Source organism: Tachypleus tridentatus, unplaced genomic scaffold, assembly GCF_004210375.1.
Source record: "Tachypleus tridentatus isolate NWPU-2018 unplaced genomic scaffold, ASM421037v1 Hic_cluster_2, whole genome shotgun sequence".
Classification (NCBI taxonomy): Eukaryota; Metazoa; Arthropoda; class Merostomata; order Xiphosura; family Limulidae; genus Tachypleus; species Tachypleus tridentatus.
In genome coordinates, this window is record NW_027467782.1 from 66,515,349 (window position 1) to 66,533,567 (window position 18,219).

The window sequence follows — 18,219 nt, forward strand, 5'->3', positions numbered from 1 at the left end:
TTATATTTCTCTATTCTGTTTCTTACCACGTGATCTGCGATAAATTCATTTTATGCTACCCATGAGTTACCACAATTGTATCTAGTACTTTAAAAGAATTGTCTCATTTTCATCAAAGTTCACACAGGTGAGTTAAGTTACTTTAAAACATCTTTTGATAAAACAAATTATTTTACTTATCTGTTTCAAAATATGAAACTTACTTTAAAATATTGCCATGTATGGCTAAACAAACAATCGCACTGTCTGAGTCCACTTTCACTAACTTCACGTTTTCTGAATTAATTTTATTTTTGCGCTTAATTAATGACGTATATATAGTGTGTTCAACTGAGGCCTTGAACTTTCTGCAAACCATCAGGCGCTATTGTAACAATCCACGTGTCAGGGGTTATGAGAAAAATTACATCAACGGTACTACAAAAAATTGGCCCGGTAATGGCTGCAGTGGTTAAGTCACTCGGACAAGTAATCAGGGGTCGTATTGGTTTGATTCTCAGTCACACCAAACATACTTGCACCTTTCAGGCATAAAGGCGTTATAATGTGACGGTCAATCCTACTATTCGTTGGTAAAAGAGTAGCCCAAGAGTTGGTGGTGGGTGGTGATGACTAGCTGCTTTCCATCTAATCCCACTACATAATTAGGGACGGCTAGCACAGATAGCCCTCGAGTAGCTTTGCACGAAATTGAAACCAAACTACAAAAATTGAACTCCATACATAACGTTACGTATGGAAATTTGTCATAACTATTACTTTTAAAATAATTAACTGTTAACACTTTTGTTATGATACGTAAATAACAATTAAATATTAGATCAGTTTTAATAATATTTAAATGGTCTTGTATATAAAATTAACTTTTAACAGAAATAATCAAACCAAAATAGAGTCCCAAAACACGACTAGCAAAGCCTGAGGTGGGTGTTTTTACAGATGAAACTAAATTTAAATTGTTTGGTAACAATCATATAGTTTCTTCAAAGGTAGATGAGAGAATAACACCATTAGCAACTTATAATATCTACAGTGAAGCATGTCAGGGACCATTAGACTGCATCTCAGTCAATAGTGTTGTTGGAAATCCATACAATATTGATGGCACCCTGGCTTGTGATAGGCACAAGTACATTCTTATCTGTCATGCCATTTCTTCAAGAACATTACCGAAATTTTGTTTCATCTACAGCATAATAACTCTCTTTTTCAAATTAGTGAGCATAACACACGTTCTTTCACCTATTGAGATAACGTTTCACATAATTACACATCTATGAAAGGGAAAATGTTAGAACATACCTGGTAGAAGAGAAAGAGTTGGACTCCTTGGAGAAATGGAGCTCCAAGTAACAGTGTGATGGGAAGAATGGGGTGAACGACTTTGATTTTCATTGGCTCTGAAATGAGTATGTTGCAACTGAGATTCTGTGATACTGCCCATCTTAAAGAGCCTTTGAAATAACAAACTAGTTCAACAAAGAAACATCTATATACAACAGCTTAATTATTATAACAAAACGTATCACGTGTAGGAACATCAATGGACCAGAAACTGTCTAGTGATCATTATTACTTGTCAGAAAATTACCTTCTTAGTCTTCAAATAATCTTACTTTCCATTATCCTGTTCAATTACCACTTCCACATTATCACCGGTTCTTTCGATAATGTCCGACACTTCCTCAAATGTCCTGTCTACCAAAGTGACTCCACCCCATTCCAAGATCCTGTCTCCTATGGGCAAATAAAATTGAATAGATACTACGAAAAAATTGTTATTTATTTTGTAATACTATCAGGTTGTCCAGAAATAAGTGTTTTTTTTGAACTGCGATGTTTTAAAACATGCTTTAATCAAACTAAGCAACATTTGCTTCAACCCACTTTGCCAATAATGTTGTTTATGCCTCTGCTGTAAAATCAGAGTTTCTATGGTCAATGAACTCCCCTAAAAGCTTCTTCTGCAGCTGCCTGGTTTTAAAGCTCAATAATTTGTCGAAGTACTTGAAAAATGAAAATCTGTATGGTAAAAAGATTTGGAGAGTAAGGTGGATGAGGCAGAACCTCGATTCGTTCAATCTTTGGAGCGTCATCTTTGACACGTGAGGAGGATCATTGTCATGAGGAATAATAGGGATTAACCAGATCTGGTTGTTTCTTACACAACTTTCAATTCATTTCAATCAGTTCTTAACAGTATTTGTTTGCTGTGATTGTTTCCCATGGATTCAAAACGTTGTAGTAAACGATGCCAGCCGCAGTCCATGAGCTTTTTTGGTAAAACCTGGGGATTGGGGCTGTTTTGCGATCGCGTCATTGTGCAGATCGTTTTTGATTGTCGTACTGAATCCACTGAATCCACTTTTCATCGCACATGCGTTTAAAAATTGGATCGTTTCGGTTAAGTCTCATAACGCTAATTTTGTTAAGGATCGTTTCTGATTGTCGTACTGAATCCACTTTTCATCGCACATGCGTTTAGAAAATGTATCGTTTCGGTTCTGTAATAGCACAGAAGCCTCATAACGCTGATTTTGTTAATATTCAGTTAGCAGAACCCATACATCCAGCTTTTCCATCTTTGCAGTCGCACTAAGATGGTTGACAATGTTTGATTTGCACGTGCCTAGCGTTTCTCCAAGCTCACGTACTGTTGTGCGAGGAGTTTATCTCAACTACTTCCCTTAACGTGTTTTTATCTAAGGATGGCTTCCGTCCACAACTTTCGTGGTCTTCAAGACTTTCATCTCCATGTTGAGTTCAGTAACAGATCCATGGCCGAATACTTGTTTGATGTTCCTCTGTAGTTTTGGTAGTTTTTCGTCCAAGTTTGAAGTCGTAGAGGAAAATCAGACGTAAGTCCTTCATATCCATGATGCCATAGGGGTTACGAAACTTACTCAGGTAGAGTTGAAACAGTAGACAATTAAGACACCTTGTAAGCGAAAAATATCTGATTAAACCAACCAACCAACCAACGATAAGTTACTCAATATTCTGCTTCTAAATGTCATCGTGAGAATACCGACATTTATTTCTGGACAACTTAATAGATTTGCTGTCGAGTTGATGAGTGACAAATATCCGAATGGTTTATATTAATAATTATTAACTAGCAAAAACACTATCCTATGCTTTAACCTTCACAAAACGTTAAAATTTTCGGAGTCACATACAAAATACTAGTGAGAGTTACGTATTTTGTCACGAAAGTAAAATAATACACATCTTTAAAATTTCTATTCTTCTAAATAAAACGAACAGTAGCTCTATGAAATAGTTTGAATTTAAGTCTATTTTCAAGAAATCGAAAATAAAAACTTAGTCGCTTTGTTGTATGCTAACCTTTATATATCCCTTTTAGGTCAGCAAGACCTCCAGGTCGTGTCCAAGCTACGGTGGGATACTTTCTAGCACTGTCAGTAGACTTCCCACCTGTCAAACTCATTCCAAAACCACGACCTTTACGTCGGGCAGACAAGGTAAGTGAAATGTTAAACATAGATCAGGTGTACTAGGTTTACAACACACAGCTGAATACATACACTAAGATGGTGTACAAAATCAGCGAAGAAGTGGAAAAAAAACACAAAAAAGAAAGTCACAACAAATTAAAACTGAATTAATTATAACCGCCATTAATAAAACATGAAGAGAAGAAATTACAAAAGGGAGATAATTAATATATTGTTCACTATAGCTGGAGAGAGAATTAATATCTTGTTTACGGTAGCTGGAGAGACAATTAATATATTGTTCAATATAGCTGGAGAGACAATTAATATATTGTTTATGGTAGCTGGAGAGACAATTAATATATTGTTTACGGTAGCTGGAGAGACAATTAATATATTGTTTACGGTAGCTGAAGAGACAATTAATATATTGTTTACGGTAGCTGAAGAGACAATTAATATATTGTTTATGGTAGCTGGAGAGAAATTAACATATTGTTTATGGTAGCTGAATATACAATCAATATATCATTCACTATAGCTGGAGAGACAATTAACATATGGCTTATGGTAGCTGGAGAGAAAATTAATATATTGTTTATGGAAAGCTGAAGAGACAATTAATATATTGTTTGACGGTAGCTGGAGAGACAATTAATATATTGTTTATGGTAGCTGGAGAGACAATTAACATATTGTTTATGGTAGCTGAAAGAGATCAAATTTAATATATTGTAGTCACAAGCTGTGGAGACAAATTCACCATATCGGTTTACGGTAACTGGAGCAGACAATTGAACATAATGGTTTCACGGTAGCTGGAGAGACAATTAATATATTGATTACGGTAGCCGAAGAGACAATTAATATATTGTTTAATGTAGCTTCAAAGAGATCAATTGTTTATATTGTTCACGGTAGCTGAAGAGACAATTAATATATTGTCTCAATATAGCTGAGAGAGAAGTAATATATTGTTCACTATAGCTGGAGACACATTAATATATTATACAACTAATAGCTGGAGGAGACAATTAATATACTGGTTTATGGTAGCTGGCAGAGACAATTAATATATTGTTTATGGTAGCTGGAGAGACAATTAATATATTGTTTATGGTAGCTGGAGAGACAATTAACATATTGTTTATGGAGACAACCAATATACACTAGCTGTTTACGGTAGCTGGAGAGACAATTAATATATTGTTTACGGTAGCTGAAGAGACAATTAATATATTGATTACGGTAGCTGGAGAGACAATTAATATATTGTTTACGGTAGCTGGAGAGACAATTAATATATTGTTTATGGTGTTCTGAAATAAAGTAAATGTTTTCAGCATGAATTAAAATGGAAATTTCAAAGTAGACAATACAAGACATAAAAGCAATGATTATATACTGGTTACTAAAGTGAAAAGTAATGTATATATTAAGTGTATTGAAGAACTAAGATAGATCTATCAATAAACTTACTTCCTGCTTCGGTATCTCTCTGATCTCTGTTAAGAAGGACTTTCTTCTGTGGAAATACATGCTGTGCTGAAAACAAACATATTGGTTGTTGTGAAATACACTCCAAACAGAGATCCAGCAATATGTTAAATATTCGATTTATTAGGTTTCAGATCCCTCTGCATACTAAAGTAATACAGAACACACAAACGTTTATATAATACCTTCCTATATTCCTAAATATACAGATTTAAAGAAAACCTTCCTATATTCCCAGATAACACAGAACACTTTAAAATGATACAAAGAAAGCCTTCCTATATTCCCACATAATACAGAACACACTAAAGATACAAAGAAAACCTTCCTATATTCCTGCATAATACAGAATACACTAAAGATATAAAGAAAACCTATATTCCTATATTCCTGCACTAAAGATATAAAGAAAATATATTTCCTGCATAAAAGATATAAAGAAAACCTTCCTATATTCCTGCATAATACAGAATACACTAAAGATATAAAGAAAATCTTCCTATATTCCTGCATAATACATAATACACTAAAGATATAAAGAAAACCTTCTTATACTCTAAATAACACAGAACACACTAAACAGAGATATAAAAAACCTTCCTATATTTCTAAATAATAATAAATAAACACTAACCAACGATAATGAAAACTTTCCTAAATTCAGAATAAAACAGGACAAACTAACTTGAGATAATCAGAATAAAACAGGACAAACTAACTTTCCTCCAAATTCCAGAATAAAACAGGACAAACTAACTTGATATAATGAAAACTTTCCTAAATTCCAGAATAAAACACTAACTGGAACTAATGCAATTCTTCCATATTCCATAATATTGCAGAAAATAAGTGATAATGAAAAACCTTCCTATTTAAGTATATTGCAGTAATACAGGACGTTCTCCACCAGGTTAATCAAAAACATCTGTTAATTATAAAATAAGCACAATAATTTATATAAAAGATCTCTTTACAATTAAAATGGATAAATAGTTAAAATTTTGCATAGTAAAGAGTTATTAAAAACAGGGAATTACTCTAAAAACAATCTCAATATATGTTTGAGGCGACATCTTCCAAAGTAACAAAAATAGTGTTTAGGATTTATGCACCCACATAATTATTTATATCTGTGTTTGTGTGTTTTCTTATAGCAATGGCTCATCGGACTATCTGCTGCGCCCACCAAGAGGAATGGAATACCTGGTTAATTATTTACATACCAATAATCTAATCTGGGCTTAAACTACCTATAATTACACTATAGTTAAACTACGTGTAATTACACTATAGTTAAACTACTTATAATTACACTATAGATTACACTACGGTTAAACTACATATAATTACACCATAGTTTACATATGATTACTACGGTTAAACTACATATAATTACACTACGGTTAAACTACATATAATTACGCTATGTTTAAACTACATATAATTACACTATAGTTAAACTACATATAATTACACTATGGTTACACTACATATAATTACCCTATGGTTAAACTACATATAATTACACTATAGTTAAACTACATATAATTACACTATGGTTGAACTACATATAATTACACCATAGTTTAACTACATATGATTACACTGCGGTTAAACTACATATAATTACACTACGGTTAAACTACATATAATTACACTACGGTTAAACTACATATAATTACACTATAGTTAAACTACATATAATTACACTATGGTTGAACTATATAATTACACCATAGTTTAACTACGTATAATTACATTATGGTTAAACTACATATAATTACACTATGGTTAAACTACATATAATTACACTATGGTTGAACTACATATAATTACACTATAGTTTAACTACATATAATTACATTATGGTTAAACTACATATAATTACACTACGGTTTAACTACATATAATTACACTATGGTTAAACTACATATAATTACACTACGGTTAAACTACATATAATTACGCTATGTTTAAACTACATATAATTACACTATAGTTAAACTACATATAATTACACTATGGTTACACTACATATAATTACGCTATGGTTAAACTACATATAATTACACTATGGTTGAACTACATATAATTACACTATGGTTACACTACATATAATTACACTATGGTTAAACTACATATAATTACACTATGGTTGAACTACATATAATTACACCATAGTTTAACTACATATGATTACACTGCAGTTAAACTACATATAATTATACTACGGTTAAACTACATATAATTACACTACGGTTAAACTACATATAATTACACTATAGTTAAACTACATATAATTACACTATGGTTAAACTACATATAATTACACTATGGTTGAACTACATATAACTACACTATAGTTTAACTACATATAATTACATTATGGTTAAACTACATATAATTACACTATGGTTAAACTACATATAATTACACTACGGTTTAACTACATATAATTACACTATAGTTAAACTACATATAATTACACTACGGTTTAACTACATATAATTACACTATAGTTAAACTACATATAATTACACTACGGTTTAACTACATGTAATTACACTATCGTTAAACTACATATAATTACACTATGGTTAAACGACATATAATTACACTATAGTTAAACTACTTATAATTACACTATAGTTAAACTATTTGTAATTACACTATAGTTACATATTTTATACTTTATTATTGCTAGAGCTGGACTTATTTAATATGATACCTTTGTTATTTTGTTTCCAATTGTTTCTCTGATATTTAGTTCAGTTTTAAATTATACACGAAGTTAGTGTAACTACAATCTACGACATGTGATGTCCCCCCTCATCTTCTGCCACCTACCGATTTGGCCCAGCATGGCTAGGTGGGTTAAGGCGTTCGACTCGTAATCTGAGGGTCGCGGGTTCGAATCTCCGTCGCACCAAACATGCTCGCCCTTATAGCAGTGGGAGCGTTATAATGTGACGGTCAATCGCACTATTTGATGGTAAAAGAGTAGCCCAAGAGTTGGTGGTGATGGCTAGCTGCCTTCCCTCTAGTCTTACACTACTAAATTAGGGATAGCGCGCACAGATAGCCCTCGAGTAGCTTTGTACAAAATTCAAAAGAAACCAAACTTCTACACATTTATTTATTTTCTATCTTTCTCGTACATTTTCATGCTTGTAATACCTGTTTATTGCGTATTGATGTTAACGCTGTATTACTTAATTGTATGTAACTATTTGGATTATTGTTAATCTTTAAATAACATGTTTGACTCTTTGTTTTTGTCTTCAGAATGAAAATAGTCTTACATTCACAGTTTACGTCGGCAGTAACAAGTTCAATGTTGTCTCTCTCTGGCGCCGAAGCTCGACGTTCAGTTCTACCCTTCTCGTCACGTGGAAGATCTAGAGAATGGATGGTGAAGTTGCACTCCGAAGGGAACGAATGGAGCCCCAGAAGGTTATCGGGCGCGGGTACATGAGGCAAGGCTCTACCTGTGCTGTTTCGTCTGGGAGGATCTTTACTTTGAAGGTAAGGTTGTGACGGTGGGTCGATGTCGGGCACAGTGTGCACAAAGACACTCGGAATGCTTCTTCTTAGGGTCGAATAAGAGTACACTTCATGGTCATCTAGCGAGTGAGGTTTATTCACGTACACGTATTCATCAGAAGAACTATTTGGAGTTCTGGTTGGGTTTACTTCATAGTTCTTATCAAGATCTATGGTGTGTCTTCTGGACTTCTGTATTTTCTTCGTAGTTTTACGCTCTGTAAGCCGCTCAAAAGCGTAATAGGGGTCATAATCTTCGGGTTCACGGTTATTCAGAGGTGAAAGTTTTGCACCGATGCCATCAGGATGTGAACTGTCTGAGTTCTGTTGTCCAGGTACACTAGAAACACCTGTAGATGTGGGTGTTTCGTTTGAGTAATCAGTTACATAACTAGTACACTTATTTATTGCTTCTACTGAGCCACCAAAGATTCTCCGGGACGTTAAGGTAGGTTTTACATCCCTTTGAGTTTGAATACCGGGCCTGTTTATAGTAGGACCTGAATCTGGCTCTTCTATACAGTATTTCTGTCTCTGAAATCGCGATCGCTTTGTGATCCTAACTTGTTTTTGTTTTATTTCAAGGTCATCATGAACACATTCATCTAGAGACACGGAAGAATAATGGAAGTTATTTCTGTGTTGGTGAGGGTTACCACTGTAGGTGTTGCTGTACAGCCCCTGTCCAGTTGGATTTCTTCGATATTCAAAGGAATATCTTCTTTCTGAAGCAGCGTCCAAAGACAGGTGTTCATCCTCATGAGAGCTAACACTTCTTTCAGGTGTTGATGATTTTCGGATTTTGCTGGAACTTTCAAGAGACTTCTGTCTATCGACTGGCGACCTGGAGTCGTGACAAGTTCTCAGATGGATTACGTGGTTCTTTTCTCTGTTCTTATCATTTGGTTTTATTCCAATAGAATGATGTCCCTCCAAACTAAAGCTCCTCTCTGATTCGCCAACAATTTTACCACTTTGCCCTTTCTTCAGGCTCCTTGGAGGCCCACCTTCTAAGTCAATTTTTTCTTCCAGATCAACTGACAGTTCCGGAACAAGAACTGATTCCTCTCTTCTCAACTGTCCCATTCTCTGAGTCTAAAAGAGTCAGAAGTGTCACAAAATACAAACTGTTTCATGTAATGTATAAAGAATCTGGGTGAGAGACAGGTCATAGCGAGCCAACTGGATAGAGAAGTCACTCCAGTGACTTAAATAATAACAATTCTAAACAACCTTTAAATCTGCAATTGACTAGTTCGATAGACTTTATCTTGTTATTAAATTAGTAAAACAAAAGAAACTTGATTTATTTATTTTACTTCACAACATAACGTAAATTATAATATTTCGTTTACCATTCTCCGAACAGATGGAACACGCTGCATTCCAGACCCTGGTGGTGGTTCTAAACCTAAACGATCCTGACCCTGGCGTCGTCGACAGAAACTGCATTTCCACCACTAACAATAAAACAGACAGGAAATACAATGTGAAAGTTGTAACTATGCTGAACTAGAAGGAAACCAGCAGTTACCAAATTAAAATTATTTCTTATCGAGACCAATGTAGAAGTGAATTTAGATCAAATTAGGAGTCAGATCAAATTGGAACTCCAAGTTACAAATGTTTATTAAACAATATCGTATATTCTCCAAAGATCAATCAATCTGACATTTGACAAAAGTTTCTTCTAAGAACAATGTATCCAATAATTTTATCAATGTCTACAAAGCAGAGTTGTCTGTTTGCCGAGTGTTATAAGTTGTTACATTTGTTTGTTTGAAGTTAAGCACAAAGCTACATGATGAGTTTTGTGCTCTGCCCACCAAGGGTATCGAAACCCGCATTGTAGCGTTGTAAGTCCGCAGACATACGACTATGCCACTGGGGAAAATTGTTATGAAGAAATGGCTGAGACAGTTTCGATGAATTCTGGTAGATGCAATAAGATTCAAGTCAGAAACTGAGCGCAACATGAGCTTTGCATTAACTCGTACGTTGTCTTGTATAACGTCTACCGGCCGGGCAGCGGTAAATTTACGAACTTAAAGCGCTAAAATCAGGTGTTCGATTCCTCGCGGTGGACACAGCAAGGAGTCAACTGTGGCTTTAATCTCAAACAAATAAACAAACAAAGACAGTGTGATACATACATATAGTACAATAAGATAATATATGAACAAGGGCACCAGTTACCTTAACGTTTCACAAGTGCATCATTCAAAACACAAACAGTAAATGAGGGTTAACCCGTAATACCTTTCTCACCATTGACACACAAACATCAAATAAACGCTAATCCATAATATCATTTGTACCGCTAAAACACAAACACAAAATAAAAACTAAGCTATAAGATCAATCTTACCGCTAATACACGTAAACTAAATAAAACTAATCCATAGTATCATTCTTACCGCTAAGACACAAAAAAACTAAATAAAACTAGTATATAACATCATTCCTACTGATAACACACCGAAACTAAATAAAAACTAATGTACAACACCATTCTTACTGAAAAGACACGAAAACTAAATAAAACTAATATATGACGTAATTCTTCTGATATGACAAGGAAACTAAATAAAACTGATATATATATCATTCTTACTGATAAGACACGGAAACTAAATATAACTAATATATATATCATTCTTACTGATAAGACACGAAACTAAATAAAACTAATATATATATCATTCTTACTGATAAGACACGGAAACTAAATAAAACTAATATATGACATAATTCTTACTGATAAGACACGGAAACTAAATAAAACTAATATATATATCGTCCTTACATCTAAGACACAAATACTAAATAAAAACTGGTATATAACATCATTCTTACTGATAACACACCGAAACTAAATAAAAACTAATGTACAACACCATTCTTACTGAAAAGACACAAAAACTAAGTAAAACTAATATATATATCATTCTTACTGATAAGACACAAAAACTAAATAAAATTAATATAACATTCTCACTGATAAGATACAAAAACTAAATAAAAACTAATAAATAATATCATTCACACAAACGAAACATGAACATGAAATAAATGTAATTCCTTAACATTATTCCAGTTGTTTTATAGTTTGTATAACACGTATTTACCTAACGTTACAAAAGTTGTTTATATCTCTTGAGAGTTAAATAATATAACAGTCTGGTATGTATACCGACACCTGGTGTCTGTTTGGACATTTTCACAAATAAAAACTGTTCCTAGAGCATAATTACACAAATCAAGTGTATAATATCTTCAGTATCGACACATATTATCTTCTTTATTTGTTTTTAAAGCAGATGAAAAAATGTTTACCTTATACTTATGGCTGATTAAGGCGATTTAATAAAAGGTACTCTAGCCAAGAGATTTTGTAAGATATAAAATATTAATGTAAACTGTAGTTTTGACATGCATATGGTTCGAAGTACAAAAATAGTTAATACACTAATGGTTCAAGAAACTGACAAACCAACAGAACCAAAAGGTAGCTCATACCCTAATGGTTGACCACATTTATCAAATCTAACAGAAAATGTTATACAATTCATATCTTCAATAGTTCAATCTTATGATGTATAACAATCTTCAATACTTCATTCTAATAATGTGTAACAGATCTTTAAAGGTACACAACTGATGTGTGATACATTTTAAACATTTTACTGATGATGTGTAAGACATCTTCAATAGTTCACTCTGATGATGTGTAACACATCTCAATATTTCAGTTTGATAACGTGTAAGATATCTTCAATAGTTCACTCTGATGATGTGTAACACATCTCAATATTTCAGTTTGATAACGTGTAAGATATCTTCAATAGTTCACTCTGATGATGTGTAACACATCTCAATATTTCAGTTTGATAACGTGTATGATATCTTCAATAGTTCACTCTGATGATGTGTAACACATCTTCAATATTTCAGTTTGATAACGTGTAAGATATCTTCAATAGTTCACTCTGATGATGTGTAACACATCTCAATATTTCAGTTTGATAACGTGTAAGATATCTTCAATAGTTCACTCTGATGATGTGTAACACATCTTCAATATTTCAGTTTGATAACGTGTAAGATATCTTCAATAGTTCACTCTGATGATGTGTAACACATCTCAATATTTCAGTTTGATAACGTGTAAGATATCTTCAATAGTTCACTCTGATGATGTGTAACACATCTTCAATATTTCAGTTTGATAACGTGTAAGATATCTTCAATAGTTCACTCTGATGATGTGTAACACATCTCAATATTTCAGTTTGATAACGTGTAAGATATCTTCAATAGTTCACTCTGATGATGTGTAACACATCTCAATATTTCAGTTTGATAACGTGTAAGATATCTTCAATAGTTCACTCTGATGATGTGTAACACATCTTCAATATTTCAGTTTGATAACGTGTAAGATATCTTCAATAGTTCACTCTGATGATGTGTAACACATCTTCAATATTTCAGTTTGATAACGTGTAAGATATCTTCAATAGTTCACTCTGATGATGTGTAACACATCTCAATATTTCAGTTTGATAACGTGTAAGATATCTTCAATAGTTCACTCTGATGATGTGTAACACATCTTCAATATTTCAGTTTGATAACGTGTAAGATATCTTCAATAGTTCACTCTGATGATGTGTAACACATCTCAATATTTCAGTTTGATAACGTGTAAGATATCTTCAATAGTTCACTCTGATGATGTGTAACACATCTTCAACATTTCAGTTTGATAACGTGTAAGATATCTTCAATAGTTCACTCTGATGATGTGTAACACATCTCAATATTTCAGTTTGATAACGTGTAAGATATCTTCAATAGTTCACTCTGATGATGTGTAACACATCTCAATATTTCAGTTTGATAACGTGTAAGATATCTTCAATAGTTCACTCTGATGATGTGTAACACATCATCAATATTTCAGTTTGATAACGTGTAAGATATCTTCAATAGTTCACTCTGATGATGTGTAACACATCTTCAATATTTCAGTTTGATAACGTGTAAGATATCTTCAATAGTTCACTCTGATGATGTGTAACACATCTCAATATTTCAGTTTGATAACGTGTAAGATATCTTCAATAGTTCACTCTGATGATGTGTAACACATCTTCAATATTTCAGTTTGATAACGTGTAAGATATCTTCAATAGTTCACTCTGATGATGTGTAACACATCTCAATATTTCAGTTTGATAACGTGTAAGATATCTTCAATAGTTCACTCTGATGATGTGTAACACATCTCAATATTTCAGTTTGATAACGTGTAAGATATCTTCAATAGTTCACTCTGATGATGTGTAACACATCTCAATATTTCAGTTTGATAACGTGTAAGATATCTTCAATAGTTCACTCTGATGATGTGTAACACATCTCAATATTTCAGTTTGATAACGTGTAAGATATCTTCAATAGTTCACTCTGATGATGTGTAACACATCTTCAACATTTCAGTTTGATAACGTGTAAGATATCTTCAATAGTTCACTCTGATGATGTGTAACACATCTCAATATTTCAGTTTGATAACGTGTAAGATATCTTCAATAGTTCACTCTGATGATGTGTAACACATCTCAATATTTCAGTTTGATAACGTGTAAGATATCTTCAATAGTTCACTCTGATGATGTGTAACACATCTTCAATATTTCAGTTTGATAACGTGTAAGATATCTTCAATAGTTCACTCTGATGATGTGTAACACATCTTCAATATTTCAGTTTGATAACGTGTAAGATATCTTCAATAGTTCACTCTGATGATGTGTAACACATCTCAATATTTCAGTTTGATAACGTGTAAGATATCTTCAATAGTTCACTCTGATGATGTGTAACACATCTTCAATATTTCAGTTTGATAACGTGTAAGATATCTTCAATAGTTCACTCTGATGATGTGTAACACATCTCAATATTTCAGTTTGATAACGTGTAAGATATCTTCAATAGTTCACTCTGATGATGTGTAACACATCTTCAATATTTCAGTTTCATAACGTGTAAGATATCTTCAATAGTTCACTCTGATGATGTGTAACACATCTTCAATATTTCAGTTTGATAACGTGTAAGATATCTTCAATAGTTCACTCTGATGATGTGTAACACATCTCAATATTTCAGTTTGATAACGTGTAAGATATCTTCAATAGTTCACTCTGATGATGTGTAACACATCTCAATATTTCAGTTTGATAACGTGTAAGATATCTTCAATAGTTCACTCTGATGATGTGTAACACATCTCAATATTTCAGTTTGATAACGTGTAAGATATCTTCAATAGTTCACTCTGATGATGTGTAACACATCTTCAACATTTCAGTTTCATAACGTGTAAGATATCTTCAATAGTTCACTCTGATGATGTATTACAAATCTTCAATAATTCAGTTTGATAACGTGTAAGATATCTTCAATAGTTCACTCTGATGATGTGTAACACATCTCAATATTTCAGTTTGATAACGTGTAAGATATCTTCAATAGTTCACTCTGATGATGTGTAACACATCTTCAATATTTCAGTTTGATAACGTGTAAGATATCTTCAATAGTTCACTCTGATGATGTGTAACACATCTTCAATATTTCAGTTTGATAACGTGTAAGATATCTTCAATAGTTCACTCTGATGATGTGTAACACATCTTCAATATTTCAGTTTGATAACGTGTAAGATATCTTCAATAGTTCACTCTGATGATGTGTAACACATCTTCAATATTTCAGTTTGATAACGTGTAAGATATCTTCAATAGTTCACTCTGATGATGTGTAACACATCTTCAATATTTCAGTTTGATAACGTGTAAGATATCTTCAATAGTTCACTCTGATGATGTGTAACACATCTCAATATTTCAGTTTGATAACGTGTAAGATATCTTCAATAGTTCACTCTGATGATGTGTAACACATCTTCAATATTTCAGTTTGATAACGTGTAAGATATCTTCAATAGTTCACTCTGATGATGTGTAACACATCTCAATATTTCAGTTTGATAACGTGTAAGATATCTTCAATAGTTCACTCTGATGATGTGTAACACATCTCAATATTTCAGTTTGATAACGTGTAAGATATCTTCAATAGTTCACTCTGATGATGTGTAACACATCTTCAATATTTCAGTTTGATAACGTGTAAGATATCTTCAATAGTTCACTCTGATGATGTGTAACACATCTTCAATATTTCAGTTTGATAACGTGTAAGATATCTTCAATAGTTCACTCTGATGATGTGTAACACATCTTCAATATTTCAGTTTGATAACGTGTAAGATATCTTCAATAGTTCACTCTGATGATGTGTAACACATCTTCAATATTTCAGTTTGATAACGTGTAAGATATCTTCAATAGTTCACTCTGATGATGTGTAACACATCTCAATATTTCAGTTTGATAACGTGTAAGATATCTTCAATAGTTCACTCTGATGATGTGTAACACATCTCAATATTTCAGTTTGATAACGTGTAAGATATCTTCAATAGTTCACTCTGATGATGTGTAACACATCTTCAATATTTCAGTTTGATAACGTGTAAGATATCTTCAATAGTTCACTCTGATGATGTGTAACACATCTCAATATTTCAGTTTGATAACGTGTAAGATATCTTCAATAGTTCACTCTGATGATGTGTAACACATCTTCAATATTTCAGTTTGATAACGTGTAAGATATCTTCAATAGTTCACTCTGATGATGTGTAACACATCTCAATATTTCAGTTTGATAACGTGTAAGATATCTTCAATAGTTCACTCTGATGATGTGTAACACATCTCAATATTTCAGTTTGATAACGTGTAAGATATCTTCAATAGTTCACTCTGATGATGTGTAACACATCTCAATATTTCAGTTTGATAACGTGTAAGATATCTTCAATAGTTCACTCTGATGATGTGTAACACATCTTCAATATTTCAGTTTGATAACGTGTAAGATATCTTCAATAGTTCACTCTGATGATGTGTAACACATCTCAATATTTCAGTTTGATAACGTGTAAGATATCTTCAATAGTTCACTCTGATGATGTGTAACACATCTTCAATATTTCAGTTTGATAACGTGTAAGATATCTTCAATAGTTCACTCTGATGATGTGTAACACATCTCAATATTTCAGTTTGATAACGTGTAAGATATCTTCAATAGTTCACTCTGATGATGTGTAACACATCTTCAATATTTCAGTTTGATAACGTGTAAGATATCTTCAATAGTTCACTCTGATGATGTGTAACACATCTTCAATATTTCAGTTTGATAACGTGTAAGATATCTTCAATAGTTCACTCTGATGATGTGTAACACATCTCAATATTTCAGTTTGATAACGTGTAAGATATCTTCAATAGTTCACTCTGATGATGTGTAACACATCTCAATATTTCAGTTTGATAACGTGTAAGATATCTTCAATAGTTCACTCTGATGATGTGTAACACATCTCAATATTTCAGTTTGATAACGTGTAAGATATCTTCAATAGTTCACTCTGATGATGTGTAACACATCTCAATATTTCAGTTTGATAACGTGTAAGATATCTTCAATAGTTCACTCTGATGATGTGTAACACATCTCAATATTTCAGTTTGATAACGTGTAAGATATCTTCAATAGTTCACTCTGATGATGTGTAACACATCTTCAATATTTCAGTTTGATAACGTGTAAGATATCTTCAATAGTTCACTCTGATGATGTGTAACACATCTTCAATATTTCAGTTTGATAACGTGTAAGATATCTTCAATAGTTCACTCTGATGATGTGTAACACATCTTCAATATTTCAGTTTGATAACGTGTAAGATATCTTCAATAGTTCACTCTGATGATGTGTAACACATCTTCAATATTTCAGTTTGATAACGTGTAAGATATCTTCAATAGTTCACTCTGATGATGTGTAACACATCTCAATATTTCAGTTTGATAACGTGTAAGATATCTTCAATAGTTCACTCTGATGATGTGTAACACATCTTCAATATTTCAGTTTGATAACGTGTAAGATATCTTCAATAGTTCACTCTGATGATGTGTAACACATCTCAATATTTCAGTTTGATAACGTGTAAGATATCTTCAATAGTTCACTCTGATGATGTGTAACACATCTCAATATTTCAGTTTGATAACGTGTAAGATATCTTCAATAGTTCACTCTGATGATGTGTAACACATCTTCAATATTTCAGTTTGATAACGTGTAAGATATCTTCAATAGTTCACTCTGATGATGTGTAACACATCTCAATATTTCAGTTTGATAACGTGTAAGATATCTTCAATAGTTCACTCTGATGATGTGTAACACATCTCAATATTTCAGTTTGATAACGTGTAAGATATCTTCAATAGTTCACTCTGATGATGAGTGTAACACATCTTCAATATTTCAGTTTGATAACGTGTAAGATATCTTCAATAGTTCACTCTGATGATGTGTAACACATCTCAATATTTCAGTTTGATAACGTGTAAGATATCTTCAATAGTTCACTCTGATGATGTGTAACACATCTTCAATATTTCAGTTTGATAACGTGTAAGATATCTTCAATAGTTCACTCTGATGATGTGTAACACATCTTCAATATTTCAGTTTGATAACGTGTAAGATATCTTCAATA

General features: G+C 32.6%; 1 protein-coding gene across 1 annotated transcript in view; it reads right to left on the minus strand.

Moving 5' to 3' along the window:
* LOC143242372 (uncharacterized) overlaps positions 1 to 18,219 on the minus strand; it is a 97,537-nt gene that overhangs the window by 39,985 nt on the left and 39,333 nt on the right. Inside the window, exons 2-7 of the mRNA XM_076485728.1 lie at positions 9,854 to 9,958; positions 8,258 to 9,593; positions 4,938 to 5,003; positions 3,349 to 3,465; positions 1,617 to 1,737; positions 1,303 to 1,400 (exon numbers count right to left, since the gene is read on the minus strand). Coding sequence (XP_076341843.1) covers positions 1,303 to 1,400; positions 1,617 to 1,737; positions 3,349 to 3,465; positions 4,938 to 5,003; positions 8,258 to 9,593; positions 9,854 to 9,958 — 1,843 coding nt within the window. The remainder of the gene's footprint in view (positions 1 to 1,302; positions 1,401 to 1,616; positions 1,738 to 3,348; positions 3,466 to 4,937; positions 5,004 to 8,257; positions 9,594 to 9,853; positions 9,959 to 18,219) is intronic.